The sequence below is a fragment of the Momordica charantia genome (assembly GCF_013281855.1).
Source record: "Momordica charantia cultivar OHB3-1 chromosome 5 unlocalized genomic scaffold, Mcharantia_2.0 BLBB01000005.1, whole genome shotgun sequence".
NCBI lineage: Eukaryota > Viridiplantae > Streptophyta > Magnoliopsida > Cucurbitales > Cucurbitaceae > Momordica > Momordica charantia.
Genome location: NW_028275163.1, coordinates 4970087 through 4989594, shown reverse-complemented (window position 1 = coordinate 4989594; position 19508 = coordinate 4970087). Strand labels below are relative to the sequence as shown.

The following is a 19508-nucleotide window of genomic DNA, read 5'->3' as shown; positions in this document are numbered from 1 at the left end:
TGAATTATTTTTTGTCCATATTTGGGCTCCATTCCTTTGTCTCTTTCTGAATTTTTCTTTTTTAAATATTTTTTTTCTGACCCATCCAGCTATGTGAACCTCATATCCACCTAATTATTTTTCCCCCATTTTTTTAAAATTTAATGAGACGAGTCCAAGCGATTAATTTAATAAATCCCCAAAGTAAACCTAAGTTTTCTTTAATAAAGTTTAATTATACTTGTAATTGGGGTATTGTATTCTACCACATTCTCTATAGATTCTTTAGAGCGGCCGAATGTTGGGTTTAGAAAAATATGAAAAAGAAAAAAAAATAATAATTAAAATTTGGTCCGCCGGGAAGTTGGCCGTTGTGATTCCGATGTGTGGTGGTGACGGCGGCGGCGGTGGGTGGCTGATGAATCGGACCACAGGCTGTCAAACACATCAGCACATGCACATTTATAGAGTGGCATTTTTTTTTTCTTTTTTGGATTTTTCTTGGATGCCCTTTGCCGTTATAGGTTTGCAATTATATTTTTGACTAAACATATTGATTGGTGTTTAATGTTAATAGTATGTTTTTCGAAACTAAAAATTTGATTGAGAAAATCAGATATATTTGTTTCCAATAATACAACGGTAAAAGTAATAGCAAGGGGCAGTGTAAGAGATTTCAATCAATAAAATAATATTGTTAATATTGTTAATACTTTGTCTAGTTAAGTTATGTTCATTTGAGTCGGAAGAAGAGATATTGTTACGTAGTTTGTTTTAGATTTGATACCTTACTCTCGTCTTATTGTACATTTTAATCTTACTCAATCATGATTTGCGTCATTTTATCTATCTCCATCACTCACTCACATAATCTCTTTTACACTTTCTCTCACTCGATCTGTTTGATTTTCACTAAATTTTATCTCTCACTATCCTTTGATCTCTCTCCTTTATCGCTAATCTCTCTCGTTTCTTTGACATGTATCATTCCACTCTAAGATCGGTAAAATAGAAACAATAAAGTTTGATTTGAACTGACAAAGAAAATGGAAAAAACCAACTAAAATCATCCCAACTATTCTTATTACAAAATAAGGAAATACAAGAATGGATAGGATTGTCCCCTTCTCATAGCCTTTTCTTGTTTGTCTTCAATTCTCAACCAAAGAGAGTGTCAAGACCCTTCTAGGGGCAAAATTGGAATGGGTCTCTAGTCCCTTTCCAAATTTTTTTTTTTATACTTAAATCTAATATTATTTAGCTATTGATCAGGTTATTTTACAATTTGGATGAAAATTTTATTAATTGCTTGATGCCTAATATATCTTAGTATAATCTTTAACCATGGTTTAAAAGCTAACATAAGCATAGCTCACCAATTAAGACATTTTTCTCATTTCTTAGAGATCGGAGGTTCAATCTTCCGTCTCCACATTTGTTATACTAAAGAACGTCATTGTTTTTTTAGTTCAACCAACATACAAGCGAGGATCAAAATTTTAATATCGTGGAAGACAATATGTATTTGATCCACTAAAATATGCTCAGATAAGCTTCATCTAGAACTATTCTTGCTCTGTCGTCATATAAAGGATGGCAGGATCGAACAGAAAATTGATGAAATAGATAATTCCCATCTATGATTTTTGCTCCGTCGTTATGAAGGAAGGGGGCAGGACCAAACTAACTGTAGAGACAGTCAAAAGAAAAGAAAAGGGAAGAAGGATGAAAGTTTAGACAAAAATAGAAAAGAGAGGGGAAAGGAATAGGGAATATATGTAGATTTGAGAAGTGAAATAATAAAGGCTATTAATTAAGGAACAAACTGATGGAAATAAAATAAAAGACCTAATTTATGAATGTGAGAGATTTTTTTTTTTTTTTTTTTTTTTTTTTTTTTTGCAGCCATGTTTGAATAGAAGAATAATAATTGAGTGAAGAAATAAATAGCGTTGTATTGTTGGTGTGGGGAATTAGAAGGGGTGAAAAGAATTGACCAATGCACTCAAAGCTCATTCACAGACAGACAATTCCCATTGCAGGGCGCTTCCCCAGTCACAGACACACCCACATGTTGCCACAGCAACTCTAAATTGCTAGCAAAAAAAAAAAAAATTACATATTGTCAACTCGAGCTCGATTCTATTTAGTGACGTTCCTGTTTATTGTTTTTATTTTTTCGTTTATAAAAAAGAAAAATGAATTGCAAAATTCCAACATCCATAAATTATACTTTGGAACGATCATTTTATTTATGCTTTGGAACAAAGTGGAAATTGGAACAGGAAAGAAAAAACTTGTTTTGGTTGTTTTTAAAATTTTTATACAATTTTGAGAATGTTTTCAAAAAATGAGAAACAAGAAACATAGTTAGTTGCAAAAGGCTTAGATTTCTTAAGAAAATTGAGAATGAGAAACAAAAAACAGGAATAGTACCAAACAGGTTTTTAAGTGATCGATTCAATAACATTAATACTGTATTTCAAATGTTGGGATTTTCGTAAAATATTAGAACAATAAAAATCCCACGTCAAAAATGTATATGAAGTGATATGCTCTGAGTACTGTAAAATGGATTTGTGAACTTTGTTCATTTCAGGTAGGAAGACTTAACTCTGATATACTAATTCTAGTAATTATGTAAGTTTTGAGAGTATTTTTTTTTGTAAGTAGGGTTGGAGAGAGAATTCAGAGTTTTTGTAATACTTTTTTATTCAGCAATGAACGGTGATTTTTTTCTCCATTAATTTTCTATTTATTCCCACGATAGAAATGAGATTTTTTTTTTCCATCATAAAAGTCGTAGTCTTAAACATGAGTGGAGGCAAAACTCATCTTCTTGAACTTATATATAATCTTTCCATTATTCTAAAACTTTAGGGGTAAGTTAGAGAAAAATCATAAAACTTTCAGTGTTTAATATAATTTTTTGGATTATGATAAAGTAAGAGTATCAAGGAGTAATTGTCATCTCTTCACTCCAACTCTGCTCTTAAATCTTTACTCATTTGTAATTAGTTTTTTTTTTCCTTTTTTCTTTTTAAGCTGTGGGTTATGAAATAAATAAAAGATTAAGAGTTTTTGTTTCTAATTTTTATGTCCCTTTTTAATTTTCTTTTTTATCTAAAAAACTTAATAAAAAGTTATTTAATATCGCTCGTTTTATAACTACTTCATTTTCTATTTTCTGTTTTTTAAAATAAAGCTTAGAAATTGTTTATTTGTTTTCTTAACAACATTTTAAGTACATTTTTGGAGGTCAGAATTTGGAAAAAAAAAAAGTAACTATTAAAAACTTGTTATTGTTTTTTTTTTAATGTGAAAAATATAATACGTAAATGGTAAGAAATCAAACATAATTTCTAAAAGTTAAAAGCGAAATTACCATGAATTTGAAAAAAAATTATACATGATTCCAGTTTCTCGACATCTCACACTAATTTGAAAAAAAATTGAAAATTCAAACTCTCATATCCCTAATTTGTTTGTACTAAAAAAGAGAAGAAGATGGAAGAACTCATCTTGAACGGTACTAATAAAATAAACGTCTTTTTTTTTCTTGTTTTGGGAGAGAAAGTAAGTAAGAAGTTGAAAAGGAAAAAAGAAAGAAAAGAAAATTGGAATTATGGAGAAATGTTGGGGTTAAAAATGGAAATGGGGAAGAGAGAGATATTTTAGGTGATGGGGATTGTGGAACAATCAAAGGCCATAGCAAAATTTGGTATGTGATTTTTTATTGTCTTCATTTGGAAAACTTCACTATCTTAGCTTTCAAATTGGAATCTCTCTCTATCTCTCTCTCTATTCTCCATTTTGTGTGTGTTGTTTCATGTGCTGGTTTGGGTTCCCCCATGTTCATGTTCTCTTCAAACATGAACATCAATTCCCAATGGGACCATTCAATTTTCAGACACAAATTTTTTTTGCAAATTTTGAGGTCACAAAATAAAACAAACTACTACCATCCTTATCAATTCTCCATAATTGGTGTTTGCATTTTTATTTTGCCCAAGAGTTTCAGTTGCTCTTTTAACTCTCGATTTTGATGATAACAAATATGACTTCTGCACCACTAAAAAGTGTTTTTACTCGATTAATGAGGGAGGAGGACGTCGATCTAACAGAAAATATTTGGCTTGTTGAGAAAGTTGCGGAATTAACGGAAGCGAGAGGAGTTGTTTCGATCGTCCACATCAACAGATGGAAGAATTTAGTGGTCCACGAATTGGCGAGGAGAGCGACGCACAACGATGGGGAAGAAGGATGAATTTCTAACTTTCCTGCTTGGATTCAAGATGTAGTTGCAAGTGACTTTTCTTCGTTTTAGTTTTATTAAGGCTTATTTCAAAAAAAAAAAAGTGTTTTTACCCTGTGAGTTTGTGATGACTTTTAATTAAATTAAAATGGTATCGGTTAGATAATTAAGAGTGATTTTGTAAATTCTAGAAATGCTATGATGGGTATGTATGAGATAGCCCAAATCAATTTTGACTTTTCTAAAATCATTAGTATATCTTTGTAAAATATTGCTATTTTAAATGGGAGTGGTTTTGGATAAAAACAACTTGGTGCTTGTAAGAAAAATACTTGGCATCAGCGGAGTTAACAAAATCTTGTTCATTTCCTAAAGGCCGTCAAATGGTTGAATCATCCATTCTCACATTGCTGTACTAAAAAAATACACTTAATTAGTAAGGGTTGAATGATTTAATGAAAATATAATTGTATTACATGTGTTTGGTAACAGATTTAAAATTGAATTTCAATTTAAAAGAAACGAATTTGGTAAGCCATTGGTTACCAACTAAATATTTAGTTTAATCAAAATATTATTAATCAATTAATTAACATAAATGTTATAAATTCTATTAGAGTCATATTTTACATTTTATATTATATAATTTATAATATATTACATTTTATATTTTTCAATTTTAACAAAAATGATGAGATGTGTTTATAAAATAAATATTGTATTAACAAAAGTTTTAATATTAAATTTCCCCTATTTGGATTACTTTGAATTCTCTACCAAACCGGGCATAATTCTTCCAACAGTGCCAAAGAAGTATTTTTTACCCTAAAATATTTCTTTTGATCAAAAGCCATCTCAAAAATTCATTCTAAATCCAAATCATGAATACCTTTATCCAAATATTCACGCAATATGTTGATTGGACAAAATAGCGACGATGAGACAAAAAATAATAGGCTAACGAAATAAAATAAGATGGACTAGTAAAAAATTGAATGAGAGGAGTGGGTACAACACATCTTAAACCAAAATTTTTAACCAAAATTTTTATGTCACTTTAAAAGGAAGTTTATAAATGAGGAGAGATATGATGAAAGTTAAAAAAAAAAAAAGAAAAAAAAAAAACCAATTGGCAATTGGCAATTGGCTTGACCATTGATCTGCATCAATCACAATCAAAAGCGCAGCCAAATTGGAAGCAATTTTGTAGCTTACAAGTTATAATTACCATTCTTAATAATTTTGGATCCCATTTTCAAGCAATCTGAAGAAGAACCTAAAAAAAAAACATCCTTAAGATTTCTCCAAATCAAGGCTTCAATTCCAGAATTGGGATTTCATTTTGTCTCTCATTGAGTGTATTTCTGGCAGCTTCTTTGTCTATCACAATCTCATACCATAACATTCCTTTCACACCCAACTCCATCAAATTTTTAGCAGAATAGCAACAAACAAATATGTCTTGTCCAGTTTTCGACATAAACCATTCATCAAATCCATCGTTTCAATCAACAACAAAAAGATGATATGTAATTAATATTAGAATAGGCTCTGTTTAGTCTTTAAATTAAGATGATGAAATTGTGGGATAATTATTCGTTTCGTATAATTGTTATAGTGTTTCAATAGGTAATGTCAAAATATTAAAAATATGTAAATGTTTATAGGCAAGGGATACTACGAATACACTTCCATAAACTTTAGCAATGTTGTTGATCAATTTACTGTTTTACTCACTCCAACCTTTCTGAATAGTCCTATTTTTCATATCGTAATATTGAAAAATTGTGTTGTGGAGCATGACGCAGTGTAGAACCGATGCATTCTTTGTTTTACACAACATTCTTGCACTACAACACGAGCATAAATCCAAATCTATATATAGACATCTTATCACTTGATTTGATCTATATGTAAATAAATATATAAGACATTCAAATAAGTGCAGCTATATATATTTTTTTTTAATTTCGTAATAAAATTTTCAAAGTACATAATCGAAAATAAACCATATAAATTTCGACACGATCTTTTTTTTTTTCCCACAAGTTAGGCAAAAAAGAAGAAAAAAATTTGAGCGCCACAAGATTATTTTCTGAGCTGAAATTATTCTAAATATTGATTGGCTCATAAAATCCAATAAAAAAAAAAAAGAAGATGATTCCACTTTGGGTTCCATCATCAAGTGGCTCAGAAAATACCCCACCCATCACTTTTTCCAGACCCATCTAAAAACTCCTGCATCACATTGACTCGACTCCTCCATCAAAAACATAATTCAGAGTAAATCCACATGATTAAATTAAACAAACCCAAGTTCCCAAAAGAAAGAAGAAAATTTCGTAGCCAACTTTATTCAAGATTTGAATTAATCATCATCGTAACACATTGCCACTCTTTTTCCTCATTTCTTTTTGTTGTTCAAAAGGGTTTCCCTCCAATTAATTCAAAACACAGAGGGAACTACTTTAATTTGAAAAGAAATTTTGATTTTGGAAGAATGCATTTGGTTGCCCAAGAGGAAGAAGAAGAAAAGAAATCTAATCAATGGCAGTCATCTCATCAACTCACCAATGTGATCTGTTGACATTTGAAGAACAAAAAAAAGCAGATTGTTTCTGTAAAAGAAAGCTTTCTGATCTAACCTCAAAAACTGGTTGCTCATACTTCCCTCTAGCCTGTTCATACTTGAGCGTGTTCCCGGTTCTAAAACACCGAAAACTCTGCGGTTTCGAGTGGATTCGGGTCCGGAAATGGGGGTAGCCTTGGCATACATAATCAGAAGGGTTGAAAATTGGGGTTTCTTTGAGGTTTCTGTGGTGAAACCAAGCTCCTGGTGGTGGGTTGAAGATTGATGAAGAAGAAGAAGTAGTTTCTGTGGTTGCTGATGAATTAGAAGTATTATTATTATTAGCTCTCAAACAATTCTCAATCACACTTGCCTCCTCTTTCAATCTCTCTTTCATAACTTTCAAAGCTCCTAATACATTCAAGGGATTCAACTTTCTAGCAGAGCTCAGATTTCTGTAAGGGATTGTCTTGCAATCTGGGCAGAATTTCTTCTTCCTATCCAAATCAAACGCCCTTCTCTTCACATTGTCACTTAAACACGCATATCCCTACAAATACACAACAATCACTCACTCACTCACAAACTTCTCTGTACTGTATCTACCTCTCAATTTATTTTCATTAAACTGAAATCAGAGCATTCATCAAGATCACGAGTACTATATGATTGAAGAACTTAAATGCACAAGCAGTTGCAGAACAACAGTGATCGGTGAAACGCATAATGAATTTTTGCAGCCATGGATTTAGATTCCCAAAGAAGAGAAATGAAAGAATCGAACCTCAGAGACAAGCTTGAAGGCGATTTCGGCCTTGGGGTGCGAGTTTTTGTCTGGATGAAGTTGCAGAGCTGCAAAAGAAACAAAAAACCAAGCGCATTTCAAAATTCCAATAAAAAAAAATCAAAATCGCAATGGAGAGAGTAAAATGGAAACCCCACCAAGCTTAAGATACGCCCTCCGAATAACATCGATTCCTGAATCTTCTTCGACCTATTAGGTTCCCATTAACAAAGAAACAAAGAAAAAAAAACAAAACCCAGAGAGGAAATGGGGGGAAAACCCAAAACGTACCCCGAGAAGACGATACCAATCGATGAAAGGGGAGGGGATAGAGGGGCAGTAATGGCGGTGAGGGCAGGCGACGGTGCGGGCAGAGATGGAGCAGATTTCTGAGGCCAAATGGGATTTGAAATCGGATTCGCGACCCATCAAAAGAGAGAGAGAAATGGGAATGGGGGAATTTTGAATTTGATATTGGTGTTCTTGGAGAGTGATGGAGGAGAAGAAGAGGGAGCGGTTAAGATGGGAAAAAGGAGAAGGAAGAGGCAACACTTGCGGGAGATTTAATTAAATTTCTTTCAAGTGGATTCAGTTGGTAATATGGTATTGGTATTGGTAAAAGCAACAATGCTAAAAACTATACCAAAAGCAAAACAACCAAGTGGAGCCACTCTCGATTCGACACGTGGTGTTTTGGCTAATGATGTCTCGACTGTTGATGGAAGGTTGTGGTTCGATCCAACGGTCTCTACCAAAACATAAACGTTAGAAGTCTAGAATACTTGTCAAAATCCGAACATAATTAAGTGGGTATGATAACAATTATCTTCTTTGAAGTTAGATTATTTAATGTAACCTTTCATTGAACTTTGTTGTACCAAAGAAAACTTACGCAGTTGTTTTGTTTTGATTCATAAACTTTCAATTGTCTTATTTTAGTCACTGAAATTTGAATATAACTTAAGATATCTGTAATTTTCCTTGAAAGTCCTAAGTTTTGAATCTCAACCATCAATTTTGAAAAGAAACAAAGAAACTATCTTGTTCTTTCAGTAGATTTTTCATTAATTTTTTTGGGAAAAAAAAGTTTCATCTTGTTTGTAAGCCTAATATCAAACCTACAATATGTGGTTTCAGAATAACAATGATAGACTAATGATTTTGTAAATAAAGTTCAGTAAAATATTGGGAATACGACCAAAAATTTTACATTGATCCTGTCATAAAAAGATTATGATTATGTAAGTGAGAACAACATCTCTATAGATACTAAACCTTTTGAGTGAAATCAAAAATAAAACACAGTGTTCAAAATAGACAATATCATATTTCATAAAAATAAAATGTAAACACTTTTATAGGTTTTTTTTTTTTTTGGGAATGTCAAATGGGAAGCTTTTTTTTTTTTTTTTTGGGTTTGTGAGGTGAGAAAAACTAACCCTAAACTTTCTTTTTGTTTGTACCAAACCATTAGGAAACATTGAAGAGAAAGTGGGAATGTGGGGGTTCAGCTTATTCCTCTACAAGTTCATATAAGATTTCACTTTTGGCCATACCAAAATTCCTCCACCTTTTATTTCTTCATTCTCTCATATTTGGACTAACAATTCCATCTTCCACAAAAGATACGAGAGTTTCAAACTCCAAAAGTGTGAAAAAGACATTCTTAGAGTGTGTAGCCATGGAAAATCAAATTTATCAAGATACAAACAAGACCATACATATAAACATTCTAAACATGGTAAATTCAGATATCTTAAAGGACACAAATTGGTACATGGACGTCTTCCTTTTTTCCCTCTTTTTTGAGTCTAAGAAAGGATGGGAGGATTCAAATCTTCAACCTTTAGAAAGTTGGTAAGTAATGTTTTGATTAATTGAACTATGTTCATGTCAGCGGTTATGAATTGTGTTTGTATAAATTAGAATAGTGGAGTTTAGATTTAAGTAGGTGGCTTTACATATCTTTTAGTTAAGATTTTGCTAACATTATTCTAAACATAGTAAATTTAGATATTCTCAAGGACACAATCTAATTCATGGGCATCTTTTTCTTTTTCAAGTTTAACAAAGGGCGGGAGGATTCAAATCTTGGATCTGTAGGGAGGTAAGTAATGTCTTGACCAATTGAATTATATTCATATCAGTCTTGTGCTTGTATGTCACAATTTAGGTTTAAGTACGTAGATTTATATATTTTTAGCTAATTAAGATTTTGCTAACATTAATTACAATTACATACATCTAGGTTTCTAAAACTCATCCCTCTTGACTTTTACAAAATCACATGAACCAACAAAACCAAGCAAATACACATAACCAAACTTCTAAAAAACTTATGCTTCTCTATTCTATCCAAAGACAAACTTAGACTTCTCAATATCAAGCTAACGTCGTTATTTGTAAAAGTCAAATAATACCCGATATATAAAAGATACATTTGATGAACTTAGATTTATAAACAAATTCACGTATTAAATATAGACGAATGACACAAATCCTAATCCATGAGCTAAACATTTCTTTATACTTGAGAAACAAAGCAAACAAATGAAAACAAAAAAGTGAGGTTGAGGATGGGCAACTGCTGCAGAAATGACAATAAGTCAGTATAATGTAGGTAGCAATAATTCATTTGGGTACCAACTGAAGCCAATAAGAACAACAGCTGAACTATAGACCAGAAATTTTTTTTTTCTTTTTTCTTTTTTTTTTTTTAAAAAAATTGGGTATGACCCACAAAAACAATATAGCCAGTTGAAATATAAAGGTGAAAAGGGCAAAAGAGTAGGTGAAATTGAAACCCCAAATGTGTAATGTTTAATTTTATCCAACAATAAGATCCAAAGATGCCTTTTACAAGAAATTGGGTCCACTGTCTGTTGAAAAATATTGATTGCTGAATAATTGTGCAGCTGATTTCCTTGGGAGACTTTATGGTTAAATTTGAATATATCCCAAAGTTCAAAAAAAGAAATTAAAAAATAAAAAGTTTGGTTTATGTATAGAGAAGGGTATGAGAGAGGAGGGTGAATTGAGGGCAGTTGGAATTCAAATTGCAAAGCAAAATCCATGGGATAATGGGTGGAGGGAAGTTTTGTTTTTAAATTTGATTTGAATTGAATGAGTTTTTTTTTTCTTTTCTTTTTTTACCAATTCAATGCAAATTATGCAATGTTTAAATTCATTGGAGAGAGTAAAATATAGGATTGCAAAGTTTGTCCATTTGCTCAAATCCAAGAGTGAATGATATTAGATCAATACAACTCCTGTGAGATATTTGATGTGGGCAAAGTCCAACAAGCATTGGATAGAATTTAATGATTTTGGTTTTTATATCTATATATATTTTAAGGTTCCAACTTAAAAAAATAACAGGAATGGCATGTATTTTTAACTAAAAGGTCATAAGTTCGAATCAAATTATAGGTAAATAATTATTAAAAAAATCATTTTAATATATTCAGTGTATTACTCACTTGTCACAAAGCTTTTTTAAGGACATTTTTATCTAAAATTTCTTCCAAATTGAGTATTCTTAGCTTTGAAATTCCGACTAAATCGGTCAACAAAAATAAAAATGTAGTTTACACCTTTCATTTGATCATTAATAAAATTTCCTTTGTTTTTATTTGTTATGGCCCAAGCTCAAGATTTAGAGTTCGAGTCTTCCATCAAAATAGGAATTGATCCAAAGCCTCTCACCAATTTTTCTAATAAGGCATGTTTATTGTTTGATAAAATAAATATTAAGAAAAGAACTACCATATTAACTTAGTTCAAATTAACTTAACATGAAACCTATTACTTCAAAAGCGGGAAGAATTCGTTTCATACAGGATTGGAGAGAGACAAAACTTGACATTTTCAATTGAGATGTATGGATCCATGGACTTATGTATCTATATAGATCTTGTTCATGAATTAAGGAAATGTTTCTACAACTTTTTTTTTTTTGTTTGTCCAATACTCAAAAGATTTGACCCATATAACCAAATTTGAGTAAAAATATTAAATTTTATTTAAAATATCTCAATTTTTATCGTAAATTTTCAATTTCATTAAATTGCAGTAATACTTAATTTAAATTTAAAAACTGTTACTAATTTAAGTCTCTATACTTTCAAAAATTTTTGACATAACAAATGGATATGTGTTTTCGAATGGATTACAATTTAGTCATAAAGATAAACAAAACTTAACTATCAAAAAAAACATTACAAACTTTAAATTATATAAACTAAAACTTAACTATCAAAAAAAACATTACAAACTAATTACAAACTTTAAATTATACAAACTAAAACTTAACTATAAAAAAAACATTACAAACTAATTACAAACTTTAAATTATACAAACTAAAACTTAACTATCAAAAAAACATGACAAACTAATTACAAACTTTAAATTATATAAACTAGAAACGTTAGCAACGAATTACCCACTAAAATTAAGCAACAAAATCATTAGCAATTTAAAAACATCATGACTAAAGTAATCCAATTATTGGACCAACGTTCAAATTTCTTCTACTCCAAGAAGAAATTGGGGAATTGTGGTGGGGGGGAAAAGTATAAGTAGAAAGGGATTAAATGGTAAAATTTGAGAAGCCCCACCGTGAGGGGGAGGGCTTTCCAAAAATTGACGGGCAAGCCCCCACCTAAAGTAGGGTGGGCGCTCGCTCGCCTCATGTACCGTGTGTTCGTACTGGTAGGTGTCGGCACGACCAGCCGTCTCTATGCGATCATTGACCAGTCGCCTCTCACCCCCTGACAGGTCGGGTTAATTTCCCTATCCCTCCCCCAGTACTCCTATTTATAGCTCCCCGCTCTCCTCCCAATCTTCAGAACTTCCGATGTGGGACTGGGATTCCCAAATCTTTTACTTTTCTTTTCTTTCCTTTTAACCTTGCCCATTGCCGCCCCGGCCCAACCCACCTATAATTATCTTTATTCCGCTGCATTTTTTGTTCTTATATAAAATGACAATATCATCAATTTCACCCCTAAATTATTTGGATCGACTTGTTATAATCACACTATCAGACTCCAAACTTACAAAATTCTTGCACAATTAAACCCTTCAATATTGTAAAATGCTTGAACTACAAGGAGTCTTGCAACAAAACTCAAATTATTCCAATTTAACCCAAGTCTTTTTTTTTTCTTTTTAATTCTGTAAAATTTGAAAACTATAATATTAACCTATGAAAATTTTGGCTTTTAGATTGATACTGAGTCAATTCATCTCGATTAAGAAAATAAAAGCTTGATGTAAAAAAAAAAGGATTTAATTATTGTAATAGTTCCATAATTCGAGAGTTTGATTGTCACAGATACTTATATAGTTTAGGATAATTGGTACGGCTTGCAATATTTAAGAATTTAATGCTAACAATTTAGCAAGATTAGGAGGTTTATGATGATATAAAAAATTTCAAAGATTTTTCAATTTTTCAGTCAAAGATGAGGTGGGAAAGTATTTGATTTAGATTAGTGAACAAACTTTACTTGGCATTGTTTCTGTTTTCGTCTCCAAATTGGTCACTAGATGATACTGAAAAAAGGGCACCAGTTTCCCAACAAAGTCCAATACCTTGAAATATTTTGCTTCAACAAATTAGGCAAGACCAAAGAAAACCTCGAATATTTTCTTTTGACCCATTTCGTTTAATACCTCTCTTGAAAAGTCTCGTATCAATGGAGATATTACGCTACCTCGTGTTCTAAGAAAACGATGAAAACTCAACTAAATAGAAAATTAAGAACATGATTGGGCTTGGACTTGGCGTATGATGATGATAGACATGTCATACAAACAAATATTATAAGTTCGAAGATAAGATGATGTTTAGTTCTGATGCCATGTCAATTAAACAGAACTAATTTTGATAGGTTAAACTTGAAGAAATGTAGAATTTTGGTAGGTTTAGGGAGAAAAATATTTGACTGGTTTGGAGTTTGCCCATAGATTAATTGGGTTTTGGAGAGACACAAAGAGAAGTCAGGTCAAAGGGGTTTGGTTTCTGAAATGCATAAAATTTATGATACCATTTTCCATCTAACACGTTTTAGTATTGCTCTACCAAAGCTGTCTTCCATGCATGATTTCTGACTTTCGATGTCTTTCAGGAATCAATGCCTTTAACCGACAAAAGTGCTTTCTATCTTCTATCTCAAACATTTATGTTTGGCTTATCTTTTTTATCTCAAATATTTATTTTCGGTTAAATAGTGGTGATTTCGAATCCTCGAAAAAGTATTTAAAATTTTTAAAACTCTAAAGAAATTAGTTGCTTTATATTTTAACACCTCCCAAACTCATCCTAGAATGTTTAGAAATACTACTAAGAAATATACTTAACACCGGATAAATATTGTTTTAGATGTGTTTGAGAGTAGTTTTTTGGATCAGTCGTAAATATAGCAAAAATATTTAGTAAAATAAGCAAAATAGCAATCACATTTAGTTTTTTCAAATATAGTATTTTTTAAACAAAAAACGAAGGTCCAATTTTAAAATTACAACTTTACCCTGAAATATATTTGATATACATCTGTAATATATCTACAATATATATGTCTCTGATATACTACTAATATAATAATGAAATATAATTGATTTACTTCTGATATTTACTGAACTTCTAACATGACTTACCACTGATATACGTATGATAACCATTAATTTACCACGTCGAACATTTATATATATGTGATATATACTTGATATGTCTCTAATTTACCATTGATGTACAAATGATATACCACCGATATAATTATGATCTCTACTTATATAACTTCTTGTATATGATTATATGATTTACCATTAACATAATATTGATATATATTTGATATATACTTAATATGCTTCTAATTTACTATTGATATACCTCTAATTTAACCATGATATCTATTAATACTATTATATCTACTATTTTTTCATATGAAAATAATGACGCAAAAAAAAACCAATTTGAAATGTCGTTGTTGTATAAAAGGTTTATGTGGATCATGCACGTCAAAAAAAGAAGTTAGAAATCTAATATACTTTATAAATTTAAACCGTTGATATCTTTTATATTTAGTACCTAATTAATATATATATATATATATATATATAGAATAAATAGTAGCAGTAATCAACATTAGTATATCAAATCAACAAATTGAAATAGTAAACTAGAATTTAAACAGCTTATATACCACTAAAAATTAAACATTTGATATACCTTATATTTAGCATATCAGTTACAAATATATTTAGTATACTATAAATTAGAGGTACATTAGATATATATATAATATAAACATCTGATAATGTATATCATGAATATATCTGATAATGTATATCAACAGTACATTAGATGTATATCAGAAGTATATCAAAGGTACATCGGATGTATATCAGATATAGATTGGATGTATATCATATACAGATATACATTGGATTTATATCAGATACATATATACATTGATGTATATTAGATATCATAAGGGTAAAATCAAAATAATAAAAATTCCGAAAATAAAAAATTCAAATATTTTGCTATATTTGAAATTTTGAAAAGCTGGTGACATTTTTTGAAATACATGAATTATTTTTGCTACCTACTACGATTACTCTAGTTTTTAAATAGTGACTTTAATTGTAAAAGTATTGCGAGCATTATAATCACCTTTAGTAAAAAGTAATTAACAAATATGAAAATGTACTTTTAAGTTCAATTGCTTTCCTAACAAATGATTATGCCCAGTCCATTGTAGGATACATTATCACAAGTTATTTTAAATGTGTCAAAACGACCATAGTTCAGCGATAATTGATATATATTTTCGATCAAGAAGTTTTTGAGTTCGATCTTCCACCCTCACATGTTGTATTAAACTATGTCGTGCCTCCCTTGTAATTTCTCTCGTTAACTTTTTTCTACACGTGTTTCTCATTTATTTCTCTTTTTCACACTTTTTCTCTCGCTTTCTACTAATTTTTTTATCATTAATTTCTCTCACTATATTTACAATATATGTCTCACTGATCTCTCTCTATGCATATTTTCTTCCACTTATTTAATTTTTTTTATAACTTTAATTGCCTATTATTTTTTACAAATTCAATTATTTCACTTTAATGATTTTTCAATTCTAAAGATATTTTTAAGGAAATACTGTTACTTCAAAAATATTTTTAATTCGATTAAATGCATTTTTAAAATATTAAAACAAAACAAAAAATATTATATCATCAAACACTTTTTATAAAAAAAAATATTTATTAATAAGAACGCTTCTATAAATATTTCAAACTCTCACTCCTTGAAATGATGTCTTGGGATTGGTTTGATTTATGAACATTAAAATTAGATTTATTAGATCAAATTCATTTCATACTTAATTATTAGTTAAAAGAAATCTCTTTTTAATTATGATAAAAACTTACTCTCGAATATATTTTTTATAATTCAATTTATCGACAAACCTTTTTCTAAAATTCTATTTTATTCTTTACAATTTCTAGAAGTAGAACCTAGTTTGAAGTATTTGAATTTCGAATCTTTTTAGATAAAATAAAATAGCATATACATTGAATTACTATCTTAAATTAAATTAATATAAATAGAAAGCTGACCCTTACTATATATTATTATATCATTTCACTAGTTTTTTAAAAGGAAAACAAACAACCCAAAAATGCATGCTAACCTAGTTGAAATATCAAATAAAGCTTTTTTTTCGGCTAAAAAATACTTTTGGTCCCATACTTTCCCTAATAATTTAGTCCCTGAACTTTAGTCTGTAATAATTTAGTCATTGTAATTTGAAATTTGTTTTATCGTGAATTTTTTTATATTAAGTTTCTTATATATATTTATATAAACTAAATATGACCAAATATGTTTATAAGTTAGGAAGATTAGATTGTTATATGATAACATTAATTTGATACTTAATTTGAATTAAATCGTTACAAACTAAAATTTAGAGACTAAATCGTTAGTTTAGTGAAAGTACAATGACCAAATGATTAGATTGTTAGGTGAGAGCACGAATAGTCTATAGTACAACATGTGGAGGTAGGGGATCGAATTCACAACCTTATGGTTGGAGGTATATGTCAATTACTACTGAGCTGTGCTCGCTTTGGCAATCAAAATTTCAGAGTTGCTACACCTTATTTAATCATAAGAATTTAGAATAAAAAATAGAATATAAACATATCAAATAAATTGAACGCTAAGTGGAACAATGAAATAGAATCTCAAAACTAACTCCAAAATGTATTGAATTAAAACTTTGGAAAGCACACTGTTTATAGTTTGACATTATTTAGGAATACAGCCAGGGGGATTTGTCGTTTTCATATAATTTTTGTAATTAACAGTATAATTAATCCGCAGCCGGAGAGGTTCATGAACCAAATCCATCCCACTTGCATTAAATTTCTTTACAAGATTATAATCCCAATCATTATTCTCTAATTATCATCTTAATTGGTTTTCTTTTTATTTAATTTCTAGTGGGCCATTATCAAATCCCTTCCCAAATCTAACGTTAATAACGACAACACAGCTTAAAATACCTTAAAACATTTATGAACTTTTGTCTCATCCACAATCACAATCACTCACAAGTCGCAACAACACTCAACTAGAGGGAAGACAGAGGATCCGAAGTCCCTCTGTTTTTTTTTCTTCTAATTTAGTCAATATTATTTAGATTAAATTTTCTCATATTTTTAACTTTAATTTAGATTATGAATATTAAAATTATTTAATGATAAATTTTTATAACTTAATATTCAGTGAATTGGTAGAAATTCAGAGTAGCTGGAAACACATAGGATTTAATTCCTGAAGCATCAGGAAACCCATTCATTCTCTTTCCCCCTCGAATCAATGAGTCTGATTTTTGATGAGTGAATTTTAACATTAAAATTTAAAAATTAAAATATAAGAAACTAATTTGAAACTTTTTAGACGAGTCAAATGAGAGTAAACACGACATAAATCAAATATCATAAAATACCCCTCCTAAAAATTTTAGATGTATTTAGCTTGATTCTTCTTCTTCTTTCTTTTCTTTCTTATTGATTTACATGATTTAACAGAAGTTGAAGTTCGGAACCCATTTTGCAATTCCTCTTTCAAAAGGGGAGGGGGAGATTTTGGTGGTGATATGTGAGAAGGTCATCGGCCCACCAGAGGTCGGCCATGGGCTCCACCGGCGGCGGCGAGGGGTCCAGGCCCAGAAAGGATTCCAGGCTTGAGAGTTGGACGGCGGGCGGCGGCGGAGGAGACGGCGGTGGGTGGGTGAAGTTGAGTTTGGCCTTTTTTCCTCTGATTCGTATGGCGGCTTGGTCGTAAGCTGCGGCTGCTTCTTCGGCGGTGTTGAAGGTTCCGAGCCAGACGCGGAGTCCTTTTTGTGGGTCTCGAATCTCCGCCGCCCATTTCCCCCATGGCCGCTGCCGGATTCCTCTGTATTTGCTCTTCCGAACTCTCTGTTTCTGCGGTCGTTTCTTCATCTCCTCTGCCACTGCCTCTGCAACTTCCCCTCCTGCTTCCTCACATTCTTCTTTCTTCTCACTTTTCACTGGAATGTTATTTCAAAATTACTAATTTTACCATCGCTCTCGAACACGCACTAACTGGATACTAGAAAATTCGTGCTTAAAAGAGATTTTAGTGATGGGTAGTAAGAAATATTGTTCATTTTTCGCCCAATTAGTTCTTGTTGAGTTTTGTGTTGACAGCGAGAGTTAAAAGAGAATATAAGGTTTTAGAAAATTAGATATATATTTATAATTTATTGTTAATGAAAGTTTGACGTGATATCAAGGGAGATAAAATTAAAAAGAAAATTTAAATGAAGAGGAATTAAGGAGGGAATGATAGTGTACCGTGAGAATGTTGTTGGAGGTTGTTGTTGGTCGGAGAGTTGTTGAAAAGGTAGTTTCCAGTCGAGGCGTCGAGACCGAGGAGCTCGGAGAAGGTGTCGAACTCAGGCCAGAGGTTATCGTCCACGACTGGGCTCTGATGGCAGGTCGTATCAACGAAATCGGAGATGATGGCTCCGCCGCACATCTTCTTCAACTAAAAGAAGGGAGAAAAAGAGAGGAAAGAAAGAAAAGAGAGAGAGAGAGAGAGAGAGGCGTGTGGTGAGAAGTATGAGTAGTGAAGAGTGGAATGAAAGAGTATTTATAATGGAAGGAAGCTGACGGTTATAACGTAAAAAGAAGTTACCAAGAAATAGACAAATTGGCATCAGATTTTTTGACCCTATATTATTATTAAATTCTCTCTCTCTCTCTCTCTCTCTCTCTCTTTTTTTTTAAATTTTACTAAAAAATATATATTGTCCGTTTTTTTAAGCTGAATAATTGTGGGGTGGGGATTCCACAAACCTCCAAAATAATAATAAATGCTACATGGGTTTTTATCTTCTTTATTTCTTCGCTAGTTTTTAGTTTTTTTTTTTTTAAGAATTTTGATATATGTCTTGATCTATTTTTATATACTTTTATAATTATGTTTGAGCGTTTTGTAGTTTGGAATTTTTTGGAAATTTTTTGGTTTATTTATGGAGGTATATATTAATTATATAATTAGTATTAGGTATCTTATAAATAATTAAATTTATCTTAACTGATCAACTTAAACATCTTTTGAGTTTTTTTTTTTGTGATTTAATTATATTTAAGATCATGATAACAGTGCAGGTGGTCTTGTCTTTGAACTCTTGTATTGTCTTTTCGTTAAAACGATCATAATTCAACATTAATTAGCATATATCTCAAATCAAGAGGTTGTGAGTTTGGTCTTCATCCCTACATGTTGTACTAAAAAATAAAGAATAAATTGGGTCATTTAGTATAACATTTTACTATTATGCCCTTATAATTTAGCATGATATTATATTAATAA

At 30.8% G+C, this 19508-nt stretch overlaps 2 protein-coding genes across 2 annotated transcripts; both read right to left on the bottom strand.

Moving 5' to 3' along the window:
• Window positions 1–6562: 6562 nt before the first annotated feature.
• Window positions 6563–8395, bottom strand: LOC111009220 (Chaperone DnaJ-domain superfamily protein). Its single transcript, XM_088123640.1, has 4 exons — window positions 7879–8395; window positions 7746–7797; window positions 7588–7655; window positions 6563–7353 (listed from the first exon to the last, which is right to left on the bottom strand). Exons 1-4 carry the CDS (start codon window positions 8014–8016, stop codon window positions 6802–6804), a joined length of 810 nt encoding a protein of 269 aa, XP_087979766.1. The 5' UTR covers window positions 8017–8395; the 3' UTR covers window positions 6563–6801.
• Window positions 8396–17574: 9179 nt separating this feature from the next.
• On the bottom strand, window positions 17575–18752 carry LOC111009221 (ethylene-responsive transcription factor RAP2-3). Its single transcript, XM_022282233.2, has 2 exons — window positions 18485–18752; window positions 17575–18177 (listed from the first exon to the last, which is right to left on the bottom strand). The coding sequence occupies exons 1-2, from the start codon at window positions 18666–18668 to the stop codon at window positions 17732–17734; spliced, it is 630 nt and encodes a 209-aa protein (XP_022137925.1). The 5' UTR covers window positions 18669–18752; the 3' UTR covers window positions 17575–17731.
• Between the last annotated feature and the right edge of the window lie 756 nt (window positions 18753–19508).

Excerpts from the sequence above, each read along its gene's own strand:
- LOC111009220 (XM_088123640.1), bottom strand. The coding sequence starts at position 8,016 with ATGGGTCGCGAATCCGATTTCAAATCCCATTTGGCCTCAGAAATCTGC. Across the intron at positions 7,656-7,745 it reads GAGGGCGTATCTTAAGCTTG|CTCTGCAACTTCATCCAGAC; the intron begins GTGGGGTTTCCA and ends TTTCTTTTGCAG. Across the intron at positions 7,354-7,587 it reads CCTTCAAGCTTGTCTCTGAG|GGATATGCGTGTTTAAGTGA; the intron begins GTTCGATTCTTT and ends GTGTATTTGTAG.
- LOC111009221 (XM_022282233.2), bottom strand. The coding sequence starts at position 18,668 with ATGTGCGGCGGAGCCATCATCTCCGATTTCGTTGATACGACCTGCCAT. Across the intron at positions 18,178-18,484 it reads CCTCCAACAACATTCTCACG|TGAAAAGTGAGAAGAAAGAA; the intron begins GTACACTATCAT and ends ATAACATTCCAG.